This window comes from Ranitomeya variabilis, chromosome 5 (genome assembly GCF_051348905.1).
Source record: "Ranitomeya variabilis isolate aRanVar5 chromosome 5, aRanVar5.hap1, whole genome shotgun sequence".
Taxonomy (NCBI): Eukaryota; Metazoa; Chordata; class Amphibia; order Anura; family Dendrobatidae; genus Ranitomeya; species Ranitomeya variabilis.
The window spans coordinates 268,414,099-268,435,575 of NC_135236.1; the positions used below are offsets into that span (position 1 = coordinate 268,414,099).

Here is a 21,477-nt window from a genome sequence, read left to right on the forward strand (position 1 = left end):
CGGTCGGAGCGCTGGTGGCTGAAGGCTGTGGAAGACGTTCAAGCGCCTGGACCAGGGACTGAGATACCTTAGTCAAATCAGAGACCGACTGCGAGAGAGCAACGGCCCACTCAGGGGGAGGGGGAGCGCCCCCATCCCGAGAGTCAGAAGCTTCCTGCGGGGAAGACATGGCAGGAGGACTGCAGGACTGGCAGAGAGGCGACGATTGGCCTACAGACCACTTTATCTTACAACGAGCACAGGCGTAGTGAGTTATGGTAGGTTTGGTAAGGAAGAAGAGTTGGACATAAGGATATTCTGCAGCACTATACTACAGAAAAGGCTAAAGGGCCTAGTGGTATGGATAATACCAGGGAGGGGCCAATATAGCGTCGCAATCCTACTGCACCGCAGAGCAGAGTTGTCCGTGTCCCCCAACACACGATGTCTCCTGTGCACGGAGCTGCTGAAGCAGGAAGTGCCAGCAGAGAAGGGGCGGTGCTGTACTGAGAGGAATAAGCCAAGGCTCCTGATAGGGCCGCACTGAAAGGGAAGGGTGTGCCCGGGATGTAAAAACCCCTCTGAGTGGAGGAGGAAAAGAGCGCCGAAAAAGTGCGCCTGATAAGGGGGGCGTGGCCTATCGGAGGGGCGTGGCCGACCGCAGCCGTGAAAGTTAAAAAAACGGCCGTGACTCTGTGTGAAAGCACTGTATATTTAGACAGGGAAATACTGCTGCGGGGGAGCGGCTGCTGAAGCGCTGGTACCTGCATGCTCCGGTTCCACAGGTAGAGGGAGAGAGGATCGACCAGGGGCCCGATGAGAGAGGGGTCGCTGGAACAGAATCCTTTGTCCAGAAGACGGCCTCGAACCCAAAACAAGGGGGAGGGTCACCGCTGGTGACCACCGTCTTCCTCTCAGCCCTCTCCGAGGAGATGGGTGAGGGGGACTGTTTGGGAAGGACCGCCACCTTAAAGACCCTGGAGCACCTGGGAGGGTGACAGGGGATAATGTCCTGCCGGCGGTCTGAGAGCTGCGATGTGAACGACACCACACTGCTCGCTCAGCCGCCCTCCTGGGGAGGCAGGGTGGGAGATTGCACCCTGAATGCTGTATCTGAAAAAGAAAAGCCAAAATGTTAAAAACAACAAAACCTGTAAAGGAATCAAGATTAGCAGCGGATCTGAAGATCCAGGTCCACCTCCTACAGACACTAAGCACAAACTGAGGTACTTGGTGCCTGTCGGTGGGTGTATACTGCCGGGAGGAGCTACGCCTTTTCCTTTTTTTGCATAGTGTCAGCCTCCTAGCAGCAGCATACACCCATGGTTGTCCTGTGTCCCCCAATGAAGCGATAAAGAAAGAAAAAATGCGGATCTGGGATTAGATCCAGGTCCACCTCCTACAGACACTAAGCTTTAACTGAGGTGCTTGGTGCCCGTCGGTGGGTGTATACTGCTGGGGAGGAGCTATTTTCCCTTTTGTGCCTAGTGTCAGCAGCATACACCCCATGGTTACCTGTGTCCCCCAATGAAGCGATAAAGAAAAACATTTTTTTTTTTTGCTCCCTCACCATTTACTACTTTTGCTATAGTCTCTGGCAACGACACCTTTTCCATGCTCCGGAAGAATACAAGCAGCTACAGTGAGCTGGCTTCTCTCCTCTTTTGCAGATCATACTTTTGGGGCATGTCACTGCTCCAAAGCAATGAGCTACATCAGACAACTCATGGATGAGAGTGGTGCCTGGAAGGATCACTTCTGGGTTACATTAATAAAAAGCATGCTGGCTATAAACTATGGTTTTCATATATTTCCACCACTATCTTTAGCTCATATATGGTCTACTTCCATAAGGAATCATGTGGGCAGGATAAAAACAAATGTGGAGGATATGGAGGAGCAAAGTTGAATTATGCAGCACAGGATTATTGATTTTACATTACCCCTTTGCTCCATTTGTTTTTAGAAAGCAATTTGCAAAAATACAAACATATCTGCTGTTTCATGTTCCATTTTATTTCATGTATGCTGCAGGAATCTACAGTACAGAGAGAAATAATTAAGAACGCAGAATCAACAAGTTATATCTTAAAATGGTTTAATCATAAACTTGATGCAAGTTTACAGATTACTGTACATTGCCAAATAAGTCTGCAATGAAACGAAAAAAAAACAACAAAACAAAGCCCAAAAGCATGCCAAGTCAGCAACCTTCTAAACCCTATAAAAAAATCAATTCCACTTAGAATATTTTCAGGTTTTTGTCTTGCCTAAAGGTTCAACGAAAGATGTTAAACAGGGGTTGGTGGTGGTGGGGCCTTATAAAACATATGTACAGGCAAAAATATAGAATGGAGCACCCAGGGAGAGGAATATCTTTAGCCAGATCCTGCAAGGTACCCACAGAAATGGTGTCTGCAATAGTACAAACCATATTGGAGATTAACAAAACAAACATCAACATAGCAGAATATTGCATATCTGTTATGGGGGATTCAGACAATAAATGGCAAGATCCAGAACAAAAGCTTTGCGCCATCTTGCTCTGCATACCAAGTGTTAGAGGTAAACAAATACACATGAAGATACAACAGCAGTGATCCTAATGGGGTCAATCTGTAAAGTAACGGGGGAACCCACAAAGGAATAGCAGTAGACAGACCTACAGATTAGAACGGGTTGAAGGTCTTCAGAAAAAAAAATTTTTTTTACAGATCTGAGTAAACTTTGTATGGCTCTATTCACAGTTTGGTATCTGAAATGTCAGAGACTGTTAGAGAAAAATGCGTCTTCCCTGAAACAAAGTATCGAAAACTTTACCAGAGTCCAAATAAATGCCATTTCCTCTATCAGAAAGCACAGATTCACCCTATTAAAAACACAAAAAGGCAACCATAGAGCGAACCCCACCTTTAACCCTTACTATACAAAAGTAATGTCTACTTACAAACTAAAAGACATTTGGCGAGGAGAAAACAAATAAATGTGGGCCGATGTCAAGTTTACAATGTCTATAGAGCGGTCATCCTGAAGAACAATGTCTCCTGCTAACCCTCTTTATACAAAGCTGTACAGTCTCTTGCCTATTCAAAGTCTTGATTATGTGCCATTCACATTGAATTTAAAAAAAAAGTCAACAGAATTGCAACAACCCGTAAAAAAGAAAACATAATAATCTTAGACATTGGTTTGCTTCCATGGGTATTAAAAGTACCAGAAAAATAAATGCGCGAAACAGGGAGAAAAAAAAAAATACCCCCCACACTACTGAGACTGTAACCAATAGACTAAGCAGGCCAAGGTGTAAATTCCAGGGGCAGTTTAGGTGCAATGATCTAGATGCACGTCCTAGGAACTTTTTGGGGATGGGTAGTCATACTCCAATTTAGAAACAATGCACATAGACTAAGGTTAAAAAAGGCAGGAAGCTGAATCCATGTGATTACAGTAGTTACTCCGCCATCTCACGCTACCAGTGTAGCCTAGGGTTTAGGCTGGGTGGTTACCCTTTTCAGAAACTGGAAGAGGATGACAAATAACCACTGTAACTACTGTATACTATAACATGTGGGTTTGTTGCAAATGTACATCAGACATTTAGATGCAGACTAGTAAAATGTCCTACAACCAGAATAAGCAAATAATTGCAAAATCCTTAACATTTTTGAAAGAGTCATTGCAGTTAAATAATCTCCTCCGATCCTAAAAGGGGGAAAAAAAAGCCCCAAGCTGGCATTTTTCAAGCCATTCAGATATTTCTATTTAATGGCCTTTTAGTTTAATCTACCACAACATATTTGGCAATGCTACAATGTTCTTTGATATCTGACTGTAGCCCGGGTACTAGAATCACCTGCTGCAACAACTTCTTAAAAACTGTTCTTAGAATTTTAATAGTATCAAACATTTGTTTGGCTTTAAATGAAACTATACAAAGCAGTTTATTTTGCAGAGAACATTCTGCAAACAAACAAAAAAAAAAAACAAAACAAAACAAAAAAAAACACATGAACGAAGTGAAAGCAATTTACAACAGTCTAATAAAAGTGGAATGCTGTAACTAAGCTATATCTTCTTCTTTAAATAGGGCGTTAAAATATTTGGAGTGGCCTCTTCAGTAAAGGCAGCTGCTCTCGTTGCCAGAGATGCAGACTTGGTCTAATATACAGGTCAGGTCTGACAGTTCTTTATCTAATAAACTAACATTCTGTACAGAGGACCAAAAAAAGGGCAATATCGGATCGGTTTTGGAAAGAAATAGAAAAACAAAATGGTTTAAATCTTGGTCCAGGTTCGGTTCAAGTTACCCATCTTCTTTTGGAGGAGTGTACCAGCCTATATACAAAAAGAAAAGAAATCTATGATTTACAGCAGAGCACTGTACTTATCCTATAGACTAGTAATATTGTAAAGTCATGTTTACAAGTGTAAATACAAGACAATGGTCCAGAAAACAAAACATCACATGTCCACTAGGTTGATTCATACTCCTCATGGTCACCCAAATTCTAGCGATCAGAGGGGATTCCATCAGCTGGAACCCCAATGACCAACTTTTAACCCAAACCTATTTTAGCTTTAACCCCACCTTCCTGATGTGGCCAATTTCCGTCTTTTTTCCTCCTCTCTAATATGTGAGAACGGCTCAGATGGAGTTATCGACAACCAAAACCCAACTCAAACATAACCCATTCACACCAAAGCCAATTTTCATTCATGCGCTTATTCCCTCCACCTTCCCAGAGTTACAACTTATTTTTCTGTCCACATGAGACATATAAGGGCTTGTTTGTTGCATGTCGACTTGTATTTTTGAATTACACCATTCATTTTACCACATAATGTAATGTAAAACCGGGGGGGGGGGGGGGGGGAGTTATGCTGCTGTCCACTAGGAGACGACACTATGCATAATCTGAAAAAGATTAACTGTGGCTCCTCCTCTGCAGTATACACCCCTGGACGGCATCAGCCTTCTCCAGTTTGGTGCAAAAGCAGTAGGAGGAACATGAATAACAATTATGCCTGTAAGAAGGCAACTATGTACGAGCTCAAGAAAACAATATGAGAACTCAACAGTTACAACGGCCCGGAAAGGGCAACAGGGTGGGAGCTGTGTCCCCCAATTAGAGGCCAAGAGAAAGATTTTACGGTGAGTACACCAAAATCTCCTTTACTCTGTCGCCTCATTGGGGGACACAGGACCATGGGACGTCCTAAAGCAGTCCCTGGGTGGGAAGCAATGGACGAATATTGTGCAGACAGGCCCCTATACTTGGGGAACCGCCGCCTGCAGAACACATCTAGCCAGGCTCGCGTCCGCTGAGAACTGGGTATGAACCCTGTAGTGTTTAGTAAACGTTTGTAGGCTAGTCCAAGTGGCCGCCTTACACACTTGTGCCGAAGCCTAGTGCCGAATGGCCCAGGAGGCCCCTACCGCCCGTGTAGAGTGTGCCATAATACCGGCTGGAAGAGGAGAATTCTTAAGGTGGTAGGCCTCTTGCATGGTGGATTTGATCCACCTGGCAAGGGTAGCTTTGGAAGCTGGCAGACCCTTGTGGCTGCCTTCCGGAAGGAGGAAAAGAGAATCAGACCTCCGGAAGGACGCAGTCCTAGACCCGTATATACGCAATGCCCTGACAAGGTCAAGCGTATGCAGAGCCTTCTCCCCTCTATGAACCGGGACCGGACAAAGGGATGGTAGTGAAATGTCCTCATTGAGGTGGAAGTTGGACACAACCTTCGGAAGGAAGGATGGGACCGTACGAAGAACTACCTTGTCCTGGTGAAAGGCCATAAAGGGCCGTCTGCAGGAGAGAGTGCTGTCAGTTCAGACACCCTGCATAGCGAGGTGATTGCCACCAGGAAAACCACCTTCTGGGAGAGAAGGTGGAGCGGGACCTCTTTAGGGGTTCGAAGGGTGGTTCCTACAATGCTGTCAGGACCAGGTTGAGGTCCCACGTTTCTAGTGGTCGTCTGTAGGGGGGAACCAATCGGGAAACCCCCTGAAGAAAAGTCCTTACTTGCAGCTTGGTAGCAATGCGCCTTTGAAAAAGCACTGAGAGGGCTGACACCTGGCTCTTAAGCGAGCCTAATGACAGCCTGGCCTCCAGACCCGATTGGAGAAAATCAAGTACTTTGGGTAGGGAATAAGGGAGTGGGGTCTGGCCACGAGATTCATACCAGGTAAAGAAAGCTTTCCCGGTACGGTAAAATCTTGGCAGAGGCTGGCTTCCGTGCCCGGATCATGGTTCCAATGACGTCCGGCGAGAGCCCTGCCTGGGTTAGAACCCAGGTCTCAAGGGCCACGCCGTCAAATTGAGAGCCCCTGAGTTCTGGTGGTAGAACGGGCCTTGTGATAGAAGATCGTGGCGGTAGGGGAGACGCCAGGGGGCATCTGCTGTAAGTTGTACGATGTCGGCGTACCATGTACGTCTGGGCCAGTCCGGTGCAATTAGGATGGTTGGAACTCCCTCTTGTTTGATCTTCCTCACCACTCTGGATATCAGGGGGAGAGGTGGAAAAATGTACAGAAGCTGGAACTGGGTCCAGTCCTGAACCAGAGCGTCTGCTCCCAGCGACCGCAGATCGTGTGTTCTGGCCATGAAGTTGGAGACCTTGGCATTGAAGTGGGATGCCATTAGGTCCACATCCGGGGTCCCCCAGCGATGGCAGATCTGGCGAAAAATTTCACGATGGAGAGACCACTCTCCAGACTCGATTTCTTGTTGGCTGAGGAAGTCTGCTTCCCAGTTGTCCACACCTGGAATGTGGACCGCCGAGAGAACCGACCCTGTGTCCTCCGCCCAGCGGAGGATGTGTGACACTTCTCGCATCGCCTGGGTACTGCGGGTCCCCCCTTGGCGATTCACATATGCCACAGCCGTGGCATTGTCCGACTGTATTCTGATGCGAGAGGCTGCCAGTAAGTGATTGAAGGCCCTCAATGCCAGGAGGATAGCACGAATTTCCAGGATGTTGATGGGCATGGTCGCTTCCACTGGGGACCACTTGCCCTGTGGTGTAGGTGCACTGCACCCCAACCCGTCAGGCTCGCATTGGTGGTCAGAACTTTCCAATGACCTGTGAGAAAGGATTTCCCCTTTGCTAGCAAGGTTGGCTTGAGCCACCAGTGCAGGGACCTCTTGGTTGACGACATTAGCCGGAACTCCCTGTCGAGAAAGGGTTCTTGTCCCAGGACTTGAGGATGGCTGGTTGGAGAGGCCTGAGACGAAACTGGACAAATGGGACGGCTTCTATTGCTGCCCCCATCCTGCCTAGGACTCTCATGGCAAACCGGAGAGATCGAGGGGGTTTGCGGAGGAGGTTGCGAACTCCTAGACGGAGAGCCAGTGCCTTGTCCTTGGGAAGGAGCCCTAGACCCGTGGAGGTGTTGAATAGCATTCCCAGGAAGGTCAGAGACTGACTCGGGGTTGGTGATGACTTTTGTAGGTTGACTAACCAATCCATGCGACTCAGAGTGTCGATTGTGATTGAGACGCTGAGCTCGCAGTCCTTGAAGGTGGGAGCCTTGAGTAGATCGTCCAAGTATGGAACGACTACTATGCCTCTGGAGTGCAGGACGTCCATGGTGGCTGCCATGAATTTGGTAAACACTCTGGGAGCCGTGGCGAGTCCGAACGGGAGAGCCACGAACTGGTAGTGGTCCTGGTCGATTGCGAACCTGAGAAATCTCTGATGAGCAGGTGCAATCTGTATATGCAGGTATGCGTCTTGTATGTCTATGGAGGCGAGATATTCTCCCTTCTCCATGGACGCAATAATGGACCGAAGGGACTCCATGCGGAAGTGACGGACCCGTATGTATTTGTTGAGTTGTTTTAGGTCCAGTATGGGCCGCACGCTGCATCCTTTCTTGGGAACTACGAATAGATTGGAGTAGAAACCTTGGCAGCGCTCGGCCATGGGGACCGATACTATGACTCCTGCTTGAAAAAGCGAGATCGCTTTCCAGAAGGCACGAGCCTTGGCTGGTGGTTTTGGGGGGACAGAGAGGAAGAATCGGTCCGGAGGGTTGGAGGTGAAGTCTATTTTGTATCCGGAGGACACTAGTTCCCTGACCCACCTGTCTTCTGTAATAGGCAGCCAGACTTGATGAAAGAGCAAGAGTCGGCCGCCTACGGGTGTGGTGTCTTCCGGGGTCCGTGAGTCATGATGAGGAGAAAGTCTGACATTTTCCTCCTCTAGGTTTGGACTGGGCTGCTTTTGACTGCCAGGTCTTGTCCGACCTTTGCGTTGATCGTGAGTTGGCCCTGCGTGGGGAACGGTTACGATTTTGTGCTGGACGCGAGACGGACCAGCCCGAAGAATTCCGAAAGGATCGGAATAGAGTTTGGTTACCCTTCTTGTAAGTGCGTTTAGGTTTCAGTTGGGGAAAAGAGGTACTCTTACCCCCGGTAGCGTTGGATATCGTGTCCAACTGTTCACCGAAAAGACGCCCACTGAGGTAGGGGAGGTGCGTGAGGGACTTCTTTGAGGCTGCGTCGGCTTTCCATTCCCGCAGCCAGAGGATACGCCGAATGGTGATGGCGTTTGATGCTATCCCCGCTACACCCCTTGCTGAATCCAGAGCTGCATGAAGCATGTAATCTGCTACGACTGCTATTTGAACCGCTTGGTCTGACAGCTCAGGAGCGGATGCTTGGAGAGCTTGTAAATTTTTGGCCCAGGCCAGAATGGCCTTGGCAGCCCAAACTGAAGCGAACGCGGGAGCCAGGGATGCCCCTGCGGCCTCGAAAATTGAACGAGCCATGCGTTCAACCTACCGGTCTGCTGCGTCCCTGAGGGTTGAGCTATCTGGCAGTGAAAGGAGGGTCTGTGCTGCTAGTCTAGAGACTGGGGGGTCCACTTCGGGTGGGTCTGTCCACTCCTTGGTATCCTTCTGCGGGAAGGGGTACCTTGCCTCCAGATATTTTCAATTAGCTAATTTTTTCTCAGGCTGTGAGCTGCTTTTTAAGGATCGCTTTAAACTCTGGGTGGTTAGAGAAAACGGCTTCAGAGGTCCTTCAAAGGAAATCTTGTGTTCTGGGGCCTCTGGTGGCGGATCAGAAATGTCCAGCACCCGATGGATGGAAGACATTAAGTCCTCAACCAGCGCAGTATTGCTAGGGGGGATTGGGATCAGTGAGCCCTCCGTTTCCTTATCTGAGTCGGAGTCACAGATGCCTTCCGAATCCTGTGTATCACTGAGGCGTCCCCTGCTGGGTGAGCTGGGGAGGAGGCCTTCTCTGGTCGGGGATTGCGGAGATCTGCATTGTCTGTCCCTGGAAGGGGACGGTCTAGCTGACCTGGAACTACGGTGTCTCTCCCTAGAAGGGGATGACCGAGTGCTATGGGATGACGTAGATGGACTGTGGGTCCGCTTGCGTCCTGACTTAAGACGTGGATGTGCCAGGGTCGTTCTGTCCCTGAGCCAAGCTCTCCCTTTGGGTAACGGTCATACCGAGGCGTGACTCTGCAGAGCCTGAAGCAATGTGGATGTTAGGTTATCTATAGACCGTCAGATTGTGACATCTGAGTGACCCATTCCGGCGTGGCATTAGACACAGAAGCATTGGCAGGGGCCTCTTGGGGCTCTGACACAGTAGTCTGAGTGCAGTCCTGGCAGTGTGGGTAGATACTGCCACTGGGGAGAGCGGTCCTGCAGGCTGTGCAGAATGCATAATAGCAGTCCTGCCTGGTTCTCTTGGACCTTGAGCCCGGCATAGTGCACAGAGTGCAGAAGGGCTTGCAGAGGACGTTATAGGGGTAGCTATGCAGAGAACCCTATAGGGGAGCCTTATAGGGAATATGGATTCACAGCCGAGTAAAACAACCCAGCTGTGATCTTACCCCACCAGTTTGCCCCTAGGTCCAGCGCCGAAGATCCACAGTCCTGTGTCCCCCGGAAACTGGCTGGCCTGGTCCTGCAGGGTTAATCCTTGCTGCAGTAGAAATGGCCGTCGAGGAGAAGAGGCAGGGGGAGAAGGGGGCAGAGAGCTGAGAAAAAGGCGGCAAAGCTGTGTAAAAACGCGCCCTTTCTGTCTCGATCCGCCCCCTCTGACACTGTAGAGTATCATATTTGTCATCCGGGGGGCGGGGGGTGGAGAGGAGGCGGTGGCTTCAGCTAGGCCGAAGCCGGGGCCTAAATTAGATGCCTGATGCCCAGAAGGGCTCCAGGCCGGCGCGAAAGTCCGGGAGAGGGTCGGATCTCAACCGGACCCGACCCGGATTTAAAGGCAGGATAGCGGTGGGGCTGTAAGCGGAAGGGGGGCCCGGTGAGGGGTCCCCCTGAGGCAGTATAGAGCTGGTGCTGCCGCAGAGACAGGGGCGCAGGGAGCCCTGTGTGTGTGCCATGCCTGCCTGCACTCCCCCCGGCCCCAACAGGAGCCCGCAGCTGGGCTGGGGTCCCTGGATGCAGGCACAGTGTGCTGGCCCATTGCTGGGAGCTGTAAAATGCTGCCTATACAGGCCCTACCTGAGGTGTCTCAATTTAATACCCCCAGAGGGGGATAGGGAGGGTGCTGTTGTCACCTTCAGGGGCCTTTATCCTCGCCTCGACCTCAACCCAGAAACCAAAAGGAATTGGGGAAGGAGTGGGGGTCTCGACTTCGAACCAGCACCCGAGGGACTGGGGAAGGAGCAACATGGGGAATAGCCATCTCTACTTCAACCGGGCACCCCGTAATAGGGGGCCGAGGAAGGAGCCATGCCAGGAGTCTCGCAGGAGACCCACTTTTCTTCATCTGTAATCCGTCGGAAAAAAACGGAGTAAAAGAAAAAACGTCTTAGGTGTGCCTCCTATGCGACACTAAGCAAAAACTGGAGAAGGCTGATGCCGTCCAGGGGTGTATACTGCAGAGAAGGAGCCACAGTTAATTTTTCAGATTATGCATAGTGTCGCCTCCTAGTGGACAGCAGCATAACTCCATGGTCCTGTGTCCCCCAATGAGGCGACAGAGTAAACATTGTTTTATTTTAGGAATTGTTTGGTAAAAAAATACTTCGCAATATGATTCTCCTCATCAGTAGGATTATGGCCATATCAAACATGTCAAGGTTTTATTATTTTAGTGGCAAAAAAAATAAATTCAAAGTTTTGAAAAATTACAGTTTGGTTGTATTGCCATTTTCTGAGACCCATTAAGTTTTAGTTTTTCAGCCGTTAGAGCTGTGGAAATGGCTTATTTTTGCAAGGCGAGAGTTTTTTCAGGATACAATTTTTGGGATGGATATAACATGTTGATAGCTTATTGCAGGATTCTTTGTAGCATTGCAGCAGCCAAAAAAAACAAAAAAAAACCGGATGGTAATTTTGGTGTTCTTATTCTTTTCTGTTCACAGTTTATTGGGTTATTTTTATATCTTGAATGATATCTTTTTGAACGTGGCGTTACCATGCATGTACTTTTATTTTAGCATCTTTATTTTTAACGGGAGAAAAGAAAGCCTTGATTATGTTCCCCACTTTTCTTTGGATTTATTATGTCCCCTAGGATACTTGAACCTGCGATCCAATTACTGGTACTATATACAGCAATAACAGTATTGCTGCATATAGAGAAAATCAGGATCTCCTTTGAAACCTGGCCACAGGTGCCGTAATGACAAGCACAGAGTTCTTCAACAGACTCCCTGCTGTCATTACAACCCATCAGCGACTTTCCAACACATCATGGGTGCGCCAATGGTCGCACTGAACATCGCGCCCCCCTGCTGTCCGATTGATAGTGGCCATTAAAAACGGGACGGTCAGCAAAGAATGACTGTTCAAACCAAGAACAGATGCTTGGTGCTTTACGGCAGATCTCTATGAAGCCAGACCTGTCAAAGAAGGGGGTGGAAATGGAGCGAAAACAGGCAGGTGGAGAGGTGTACTTCAATGATCAGCCCCATCGTCAAGCACAGAGCGGCAGGACAGAGTTTGAACAGTCATTCTGTGAAGACAGTCCCTATAACAGGTAAACAATCGCAGGCAGTGCTGTACGCCACCTGTGGTTGTCAGAGGCAGGTCCTGACTAACATAGCCAATACCTGCTGTGTATGGGGTGAACTCACCTTGTGGCAGATATCAGAAAGGCGTTAGAAATCTATAATAAAGCTTAAAGGAGTACTATTAGAGAATCACAGGAGTATATGCTTCTGCATCCCCCTAAACCATTTCTACATTGGTTTAGATCTCCTTCTGTTATTAATCATTGATACCAACTACATAGCCTATAGTTTTCTACTCTCTTCTTGCATCTAGTACCTCAGAAAAGTTTATATACATTACTGTAAAGAAGAAAATACCATTCTTCTCGTGGATCTGTACTAGTGATTTGTAGGATTGCTGTGCTCGAGCAAGATTATACTGATTCTGGAAAATAGAAAACAATGTTAGTAATGCTGGTAATTGCAGCTCACTATTCTCTCATGGGCTCCTATGCCTCACCTTATTGGCTCCAAATTGCACACGGGCTTTCCCTTTAACTAGGGTAGCATTAATTTGCATGATAACAGACTCTATGGAATAGGCACTGCTCCAGCCCTAAAAGAGGAATGGAAAGTTACAAATCTTAAAGTTACAAAACGTTAATTAAAAAAAAACAAACATATTTTTATCTCTGAATGGGATTTTAAAATCTGTCTTTCACTTGATCTAATCTATTGGAAGCTGCTTAAAAAGGATGGGTCCTCTTGTTAAATACAGGACCTGAATAGTAATTGAGAGGAAAAAGGTCTTTTAAATGGGTTTTAAGCATATTTACAATAAAGCAGTTAACAATAGAATTATATGGCAGGCAAGCTGCCGACTCTACCTGTTTAGTAAGAAGCTCCATGCACAGAGCACCTCCACCCAGTACATACCTGGAAGAAAGCAGAAGACATTTTATTTCTACCAAGTAAAGCCAGTGTACTTCCATTCTCAAATAATGGCTCGCTCACACAAAAACAGTCGCAGCATGCTGCAAAAATCAGATTGCACGCACTCATAGAAGTCTATGGGTGCATGTGAAACATCAGACTGCACTCAGATGTCACCAGAGTGCAGTGCGATTCCTGCAGACGCCGGCAAGGAAGGAGATGTAGAAATGACTTTCTCCTTCTCCTCCACACCGATACTGCAATTCTCTTGTGAGAGGATCGGGGCACAGAGCACTGACTCAGGAGCTGAGTGTCATTAGCATATTGCTCTCGCATCGGATGCGCTCGCTGGTGTGACTCCAGGCTAAGGGGTTCTGCAACATCCAGCGATACTACTCAGGCAAGCCACTAACATTAGATAGTTGCTAATACTCAGAGGGGTCCTACTACAATTGTGATAATCCATAACGCATCTCTATTTCAATGCAATAGTCACTGGCATGTAAAAAATTGTTTAGGCAATAGAAATCAAATTTCTTTAACCCCTTACCAATATATGATGTACCGGTACGTCATAAGCCGGTTACCTGACTTTCACCACACGTCGACTGATTTTATCAGCCTTTACATGCCTATAATATGTTCACTTGTTAAATTCCGCTGTCAATCTTTGACCGTGGCATTTATCGTGCATTGGCAGGGGAGCACATCATTCCATGCTCCCATCTGCATACTTGTGACATGATCGCAGTGCTCTGATGGATTGTAATAACAGCCGAGGGTCTGCTGAAGACCCCTGTGCCTGTTCATTACGATTCTCCTGTCAAAGTCAGCATTTAGCAAGCATTCATAGGAGGAGATCAGGATTTTAGCTATACATAACAGTAGAACAAGTGATCAGACTATGTTTAAGTCCCATGAGGGAATACAGTAAAAAAGTTTAAAAATATGAAAACTATAAAACAAAGTTCAAATCACCCCTTTCGCCGCATATTTAAAAAAAAAACAAAAAAAACCCCACACATTTGGTATCACAGCGTTAGCAAAAATCTGATCGAAATATAAAATAAATTAATTTTGATTGTTAAGAAGAGCAAGGAGAGGAGAAAAAAAACCAAAAAAAAAAAACCGTCAAACTGACAGAATTACGCTTTTGGCCGCCACAACATTGCAATAAGAGGGGATCAAAAAGTCGTATCTACCTGAAAATGGTATCCAGAAAAGTCTGCACAGAGAGTTAAAAAAGTAAGCCCTCGGACAGCCCGACATCCTGTGGATCTCGGAAAATTTGTGGTGAAGAAAATTTTCAGAAAAACAAAACAAAAACTGACCCACAAAATCCTATTGCCAAGTCAGGTTTACCGTATAGACTACATGGTAAATAACTCCAAAAAACGGATATTGCACTATTGTCACAATTTCAACGTACTTGGAATTACTGCTTTCCAGTGCATCACATGATAAAAGGAATTGTTTCATTCAAAAGTAAAACTAGTCCCGCAAAAAACAAGCCCTCATACCTTCATGGGCATGGAAAAATAAAGTTATGGCTCTTGGAAGAAAAATGGGGGAAAAAAAAAAAAAAAAAAGGCCATGGAGTGAAGGGGTTAAGCTGGAGTAGACATCTAAAAGCAAACTCAACCTGAGCCCTTCTCACATATTAGAGCAAATGTGTTATATTGATCTTCTGTTGTGAAAGCCCGGCTCTATATTGTATTGTGTGACTTATTTATACAATAGAACTAAAGATAATAGAATGTAAGTCCGCAAGGACAGGGTCCTCTCCCCTCTGTTCCAGTCTGTCACTGTAAACCTGTTTACTGTAAATGATATCTATAACCCTGTATGTAACCACTTTCTCATGTACAGCACCATGGAATTAATGGTGCTATATAAATAAAAAAAAAATAAAGGTCTCATCAATTTTAATACTCACCCCCCAGAAAGTACAGGGGATACTACTCGAACAAATGGAGGATCAAATGGAAAATTATCCTGTAGCAGAAAGAAAATATAAAATTATGGTATATGTGAGAAAAACTACACCACCAAAATATATTAGATCTAAGAGTACTAAAACAAACAAAAAAATATGCACCAATACATGTGTTAACTGCTTCAGGCACGTATACAAATAATCTTTAAAACCCTTTCTGAGGACAACCACGATTGAATTGGTGTACCAAATCTAAGGTCTTCAAGTAAAAAGAACAAAACATCAAAAACATGAGATATCCAAGGCTGTTAGGGACAACTCCAGATGCAATAGTAACAGCCTTTGGCATTAATTTTAACAAAAACGAGGACTAAAATCAGAAACAATGTGTAATATACACCCATACTGCCCCCAAAGAATTTATGAGGCCCAGTAAAAGTCAGCCGCTGCTAATTAATTGTGACCAGCTCCGGGTCATTCCATATCAAGTGATCCAAATATGAATATTTTTTTTACCTGACGTCTTTAGATTTTTTTTATTTTTATGAAGTATAACTTTAGTTAATTACAAATTAAAAGTTTAGAATTTTTCTCTTCAGTTTATTTTTTACAGATTTTTAAAATTTTAAAAAAGCACAGATTTTGGCCTGGTATGGCTTTACATTTTTTTATCATATCTCGGGCTAGAATTAAGATAAAGAGGTGGGAGAGGCATCATTTTTCTCAGAACGGTACCAGCTTTCATGTGATATGTCACAAGACTATGTTTCTTTATATTTTGTTTTGGTGAAATCAAATCAAACATTTTGATGTGCAATTCTGAAAAAAACGTATGTTTTAAAATTGTGAAAACATGCATGTGTGTTACTTGTGTCCTTGTTTATATTTGTACAGGGATTCAACTTGGGATCTATCAAGTTTGTATTTTTTTAAGCTTTGAATCATCTGATTTTATGTTTGTGTGAGTTTCTTCCCCTTTTCTTTTCAAATTACAACTTATTGCATTCAACACTTATATGTAACAATAAAGAAACGCAAAAAACAAATACCGAAGTGCCAGAATAAATACATCTTAATTATCATAACACAACTTGCTCAGCATTTTCAACCTGAATGCATTGAACAAGCCAAAAGAAAAAACGTGATCATATCCTCAAGTGTGGTTTTCTAAATACAGTCTGATCCTAATATGTTAAAAACCAGATTAAAAGAACCAATATTTTTACCACCTATTTATACATGGAACAATTTTTTTTCTACTATATCACTAAACATGTCATTTCTGAAGTGTTTAAGAAGAATAGTCCAGTAGTTAAATCCTCGTACTATAAAATATGAACTAATCAAACAATTAATGGTAGGTTTTTACACTGGCCTGTTATCATCAATGTGTCCCTTCTAGTGGGTGAAATGTCATCTTGTCCATAAGCGCTCACTAGCAATGGCCGTTTCCTTCTGTGTCAGAGTATGTGCGGCTGTCATGGTGCTCGGCTCCACCTGAGTTATATCTGTTTTTTGTTCACTTTTACAATGTCTGATTTTCTTGGATACACAAAGGACGGCGCTGGACCAGAAGGTGCAGAAAAGTCCTTTCTACGTCTTCATTTTCACAATCTTTGGAGAGTCCAGTAGCCGCCAGCGCCGATCATATTCACAGGTCACATAGCCAGTTGTGTCGTCCATTGCCGATCTTGTGCCGCCTTCTACCACGTCATGGACGTCACTGTCTTTATTTCCACTACATGTGATGACAGTCCGGTATTGCTGAGTCCCTGTGATGGGTTCTGCTTCCTGTAACTGATGTTATAACAAACTCTCCTCCTCCCCGTAGTCCTGGTTTGTACAATACATGAACTGGATGTTAAGAGTATTTTTCTCCCTCCATTTGAGGAGTTGCCTGGGTGATAAGATTTGGTGGGAATACGGCCTCTGGAGGCCCGAGCTGCCGGCCTGTCATCTGCTCTGCAGTCACTGTGTACCCCTGGTCATTCTCAGCCCTAACAAAGCTTCTCCTCTGTCCTCTCCTGCTTCTAAGCTCTAACATAATAAAATAATACAGTAATATCTAGCAATCATGGATTATTTGGTAAATATAGACCCCACACTTCTACACCACAGGCTGAACAGACCTGAAATCAAGATTTTTGAACTGACACTGTAATAGTTTTATTTTTTAAAATATGATCCCATCACGATCCCAGCTTGTATTTTGGTACAGATGTGAACAGGAGCATAACAGGCACATGTGCAGTTTTTGAAATTTTTAAATTAAACGTTTTTTTCGGAAATGCGTTTTAAAGTTTTGCGCTTGCGTTCGCATAGGTAAAATATTATTAAAGATACTCTTGTGACATATCTGGTGAAAGCCTGTACAGTTCTGAGTAGAATGGTGTTTAATTTTGTTTCTCTATCTCTTTTCTAGCCTGAGTTATGGGGAGAAATGTAAAGGCAGGCAACACCGAAATTCGCACTTTTTCTGAACTTTGAAAATCAATAAAAAAAAAAATATCTAGAATTTTTTTTCCTTCACATTTTGCATTCTCTGACACTATTACCAAATAACAAAATCTCAAAAGAATTAAAAATATAGTGGTAAAAATCATTGATTCACTTGACATGGAATGACCCCTCCATAAAAGCAGAAGCTTTGGCAATTTGCTGGTCTGGAGAATTCCAGTGTGTTAATACAATTCAAAAAGGGAAGCAAGTCATGAGTAATGATCGGGAAAAGCAATAGTTGCTGCCCACCAATGTGGGGAGTGTTAGACGGACATTTCCAAACAATTTAGAGTCCACCATTATAAAATAAAAGATTATCCAAGACAGTGGAAAATCTTTCCAGGAGTGGACATCCTAGCATGTTCCTCCCAAGGTCAGAATGTGCAAGTCTCAAAGAAATTGTAAAAAAAAAAAAAAAAAATAAAAAAAAAAAATCTAAGGCTAGTTTCACACCAGCGTTTTCCTGATCTGCGTCAGGCTGTGGACTTCCTCCGTGAAGCCCCGCCCCCCGCCGCTAGCTCCGCCTACTTCTGCATGCAGCCTGTGTACCTATATTTAACATTAGGTACGCAGGTCCTGCCGCAGTATGCGGATGGTGCCGCATGCGGCGTTTTGACGCTGCAGATAAGAAAAAAAAAATGCTACAGGCTGCGTCCTACGCTGGTAGCTGCAGCGTCAAAACGCCGCATGCGGCAGCCTCCGCATACAGCGGCACGACCTGCGTACCTAATGTTAAATATAGGTACACAGGCCGCATGCCGGCCGCATGCAGAAGTAGGCGGAGCTAGCGGCAGAGGGCGGGGCTTCACGGAGGAAGTCCGCAGCTGCTCCATACGCAAGTGTGAAACCGGCCTTAGAGCTAAAGCTCAGACTATTGAAGCCTCTGCCATGTTAAATATTCAAGTATATGACCATGCAATTAGCAAGAAATAAACAAGTCCAGAAGTTTAGCAGGGTGGCCAAGAGAAAGACTTCTTTCTAAAAAAGGATCAGAGCAGCATGGCTCCAGTTTGCAAAGCTGCATCTAAAGCAACCACGAGACTTGTGAAAGAATGTCCTCTTGATAGGTAAGACCTAAGTGTAAATGGTTGGCTAGAATGCTCTGAGCATATTGGCAAATACCTACCTCGGCGCATAAGCACAAACACCCTAGACAAACTGTCAAACAGTGGAGGAGTGGCGATTACTTGGGCTTGTTCTGCAGCCACGTGACCTAGGCCCCTTACAGCCATTGAGTCAACCAGGAACTGTTCGGTATGCTAAAGTATTCTAGAGTCAAGTGTGAGACCAACTATCCAAGAGTTAAATCTTGGCTGAAACTTGGTCATACAACAGGACAATGTTCCCAAGCACAGCAGCAAAGCCACATCAGAATGGCTGAAAAAGAAAAGAATAAATGTGTTGCAATTGCCCAGTCATGGGCAGACCCCAATTGGATTGAAATGCTGTGGTGTGACCTTAAAGAGCTACTTACTGATCGTAATAAAAAATGGCTGCCGTCACATATCACAAGCTGCAACCCATCCTAGTCATGGGTCAGGATGGGTTGTCACCTAACACAACACTACAAGATATTTGTTTGGATCGGCAGGTTTGTTCAAAATTCTACTCAGACATGTCTCGAGTAGTGGTTCTTCAGTCTGTCACCTGTCCAGACAGGCGACTAAGAGGGGGTTGAGGCTTATATTTGGATGGCCATTTTGATCACATTCTTGGAAAACTCCTTTAGGAGAGCTGAGCATAAACGAATGCTTATTGAGGGTTATGGGCAATGTTGTACAGAAGAGTGGGCCAAGATTCCTCCACAACCAGGTGAGAGATTGATAAAGTCACACAAAGAAATGACGACTAATTCCGCTACAAAACTGATGATTCATAGGGTGTACTTAATTTTCACACAAAGTTTGTGCATTTTGGCCTCGTTTTTAAGAGATGAACACAATAATGTATACCGGTGTCAGTATTATTTGAGGCTGTCTTTCCTAATCTTAATGACGTTCTAAGGACCAAATAATTATTTTTAAAATGTCATGATACATAAACCATAGGATTCTAATACTTTGTAGGGGTAGGGCAGTGGCGTGCATGCAGTGGTATGCCCAAGATCAGCAAATTGTCACTTGTTCTGTGGATAGGCGACACCTTTAAATGTTGGGAATAATACTTTAAGAAATGGATGTCAAATAATAAATTATGCAGAAAAAAAATAAAATAAAATAAACTATCTCCAGTTGCATTGTTGGTTAATGAACTTAAATAGAAGTCTAGCACAGGCAGGTGTTGGCACAGTATACCCCGACAACTTCATACGTTACCTTAAAGGAAAAATTCAGTAAAATGCAATCTATTCCCTCCTTCTCTTTTAAGACCAGAAGGTCACTATGTAATGGACTGTCTGGATCAACCCTAGAAAAAAAAAAAAAAGTTCTTGATCAATCCTATATAAAAATGTTAATAAGCAATTTGCTCTTTGGCAGGACTAGATTTTACATGAACATAACATTATGTACCCCGGACTACTGATTTGGGTAAAAGATTACAGTAACCTTAGCCCCTTACATATTCTTCACCACCAAGGAGGCGAGTTTTACCCAGACACTAAAAATGGAGCAGACAAGTGATCTTACTTAAGCAACTTAACGTGCCACTCGTACAGACTGTCATTTACAAGTTCCACGGAATAAATTCCTAGAAAAAGAGAAAAAATAAAAAAGGTCAGCAAATAACACATCGTTATACGTAGCTAAATCAGGATGTGGATTACTGGAGACCTGCCCTGGAGATTTCCCCAAGCACGGAGGAGTCCATGCACAAGGCTACAGATCGGAGCACAGGGTTAGACCAGGGCCAGATTCAGACTGCCGCACAAAAACATGGGCCAGTCACATCTGCAAATTGTATAGTGCTTGACCGCATAGCAGCCAAGTGCAGGCGTTGCCTTCTATTTACATGCACTAACAGTTCAAGCGGACATTTTCTTTCCCCAAAGAGACCGCTTGTTCGAGTGGAAAATGGGCCATAATGGGTGTATGTCCATGGTACAGATGGAGAGCACACATTTGTATAATATGCTTATATGAAGAGGACCAGGGGCAGACCAAAAAAAAAAAAAAAAAAAAAAAAAAAAAAGCTGCCTATCTAAACCATCTATGAGTAAGGACAAAGTCCGAAACGCATCAGGCGTGCGGGGGATGTTTGCCCCCTGACATGTAATGACACGTTTTAAACTTTTTACAAGCAATGGATTAAATAAAGACTAAACTTGCATTTTTATGGAAGTCACCTGGTGCTGGTCTTTCCTCTTTGCCTGTCTAAACCACTGCCATGAAAAGCTGCAGCTCCTAATGTGAAGTGACTGAATACTTTTAAAAAGGAGAGATTATTGGATTTTTGGCTGAGGTGAGAACATTTTCACCTACGTCACTGTTGCACAGGATTGTTAGATTTGTTCATAAGCAATAGAGTGGGAAAAACCAGTTATTCATAACACCAAAAATTTGACATTTGGAAAATTAGGCCAAGGAATTGAAATTAACAGTTTATACTCAACGTCCTTATGTCAAGAACACCGGTAATTAGAAATTATCAAGTCTAACATGGGCTACAACTAAAAGGGTATGATATTCTCCTTTCAAAAGAGAAGGGGGAAAAAAAAAACCTAAATATTTTTTTCCCATTGACAAGTAGGTAAGCCAGTCTCCATTTATGTAAAGCATAATTGATATATGATCAACAGACCTGTTTTATAACTCTGTGACCTGTATATATCCCTGAGCTCTTTCATGAGACGGTCAGATGCTTGTACGGATCCAGAAACTGCACCCTAATACCAGAAATAAAAAAATAAAAAGCCATGTTACATTTTTAGTTACACCCTTTAAAGAAAACTAACCTTCGTTTGTGGCTTTCCATTTAGGAAAACACTAGGAAGCCACAGACCGCACAATTATAAACACACACACACACACACACACACACACACACACACACACACCTCCTTCCATTCATTTTTCTTTTTAATAATTTTTTTGGGGTAGAATCTGAGCAATTGACCAAAGAACCCTACAAGTTTAGCAAAATATACAGAGGAAGGGTGATCGCTGAAGACCATCCAGACAAAGGTGTTGTGGACTAAGTTCATAGTCACCGGCACTGCTCCATGCAATCAGTCAGATACTTCATTCACACTAAGCAACAGAAATAATTGGGGAATGTCG

General features: G+C 44.5%; 1 protein-coding gene across 2 annotated transcripts in view; it reads right to left on the reverse strand.

Annotated features, from left to right (window-relative positions):
* Positions 1 to 2,060: 2,060 nt before the first annotated feature.
* Positions 2,061 to 21,477, reverse strand: part of UBE2Q2 (ubiquitin conjugating enzyme E2 Q2) — a 39,644-nt gene continuing 20,227 nt past the window's right edge. The window contains exons 6-13 of one of the 2 annotated variants that reach the window (XM_077264266.1): positions 20,999 to 21,083; positions 19,888 to 19,948; positions 19,576 to 19,666; positions 14,762 to 14,820; positions 12,780 to 12,828; positions 12,413 to 12,508; positions 12,271 to 12,337; positions 2,061 to 4,314 (exon numbers count right to left, since the gene is read on the reverse strand). In XM_077264266.1, coding sequence (XP_077120381.1) covers positions 4,283 to 4,314; positions 12,271 to 12,337; positions 12,413 to 12,508; positions 12,780 to 12,828; positions 14,762 to 14,820; positions 19,576 to 19,666; positions 19,888 to 19,948; positions 20,999 to 21,083 — 540 coding nt within the window. In that variant the 3' untranslated portion in view covers positions 2,061 to 4,282. Of the gene's footprint in view, positions 4,315 to 12,229; positions 12,338 to 12,412; positions 12,509 to 12,779; positions 12,829 to 14,761; positions 14,821 to 19,575; positions 19,667 to 19,887; positions 19,949 to 20,998; positions 21,084 to 21,477 lie in introns of both variants that reach the window. The other variant, XM_077264265.1, reaches the window with a different exon arrangement.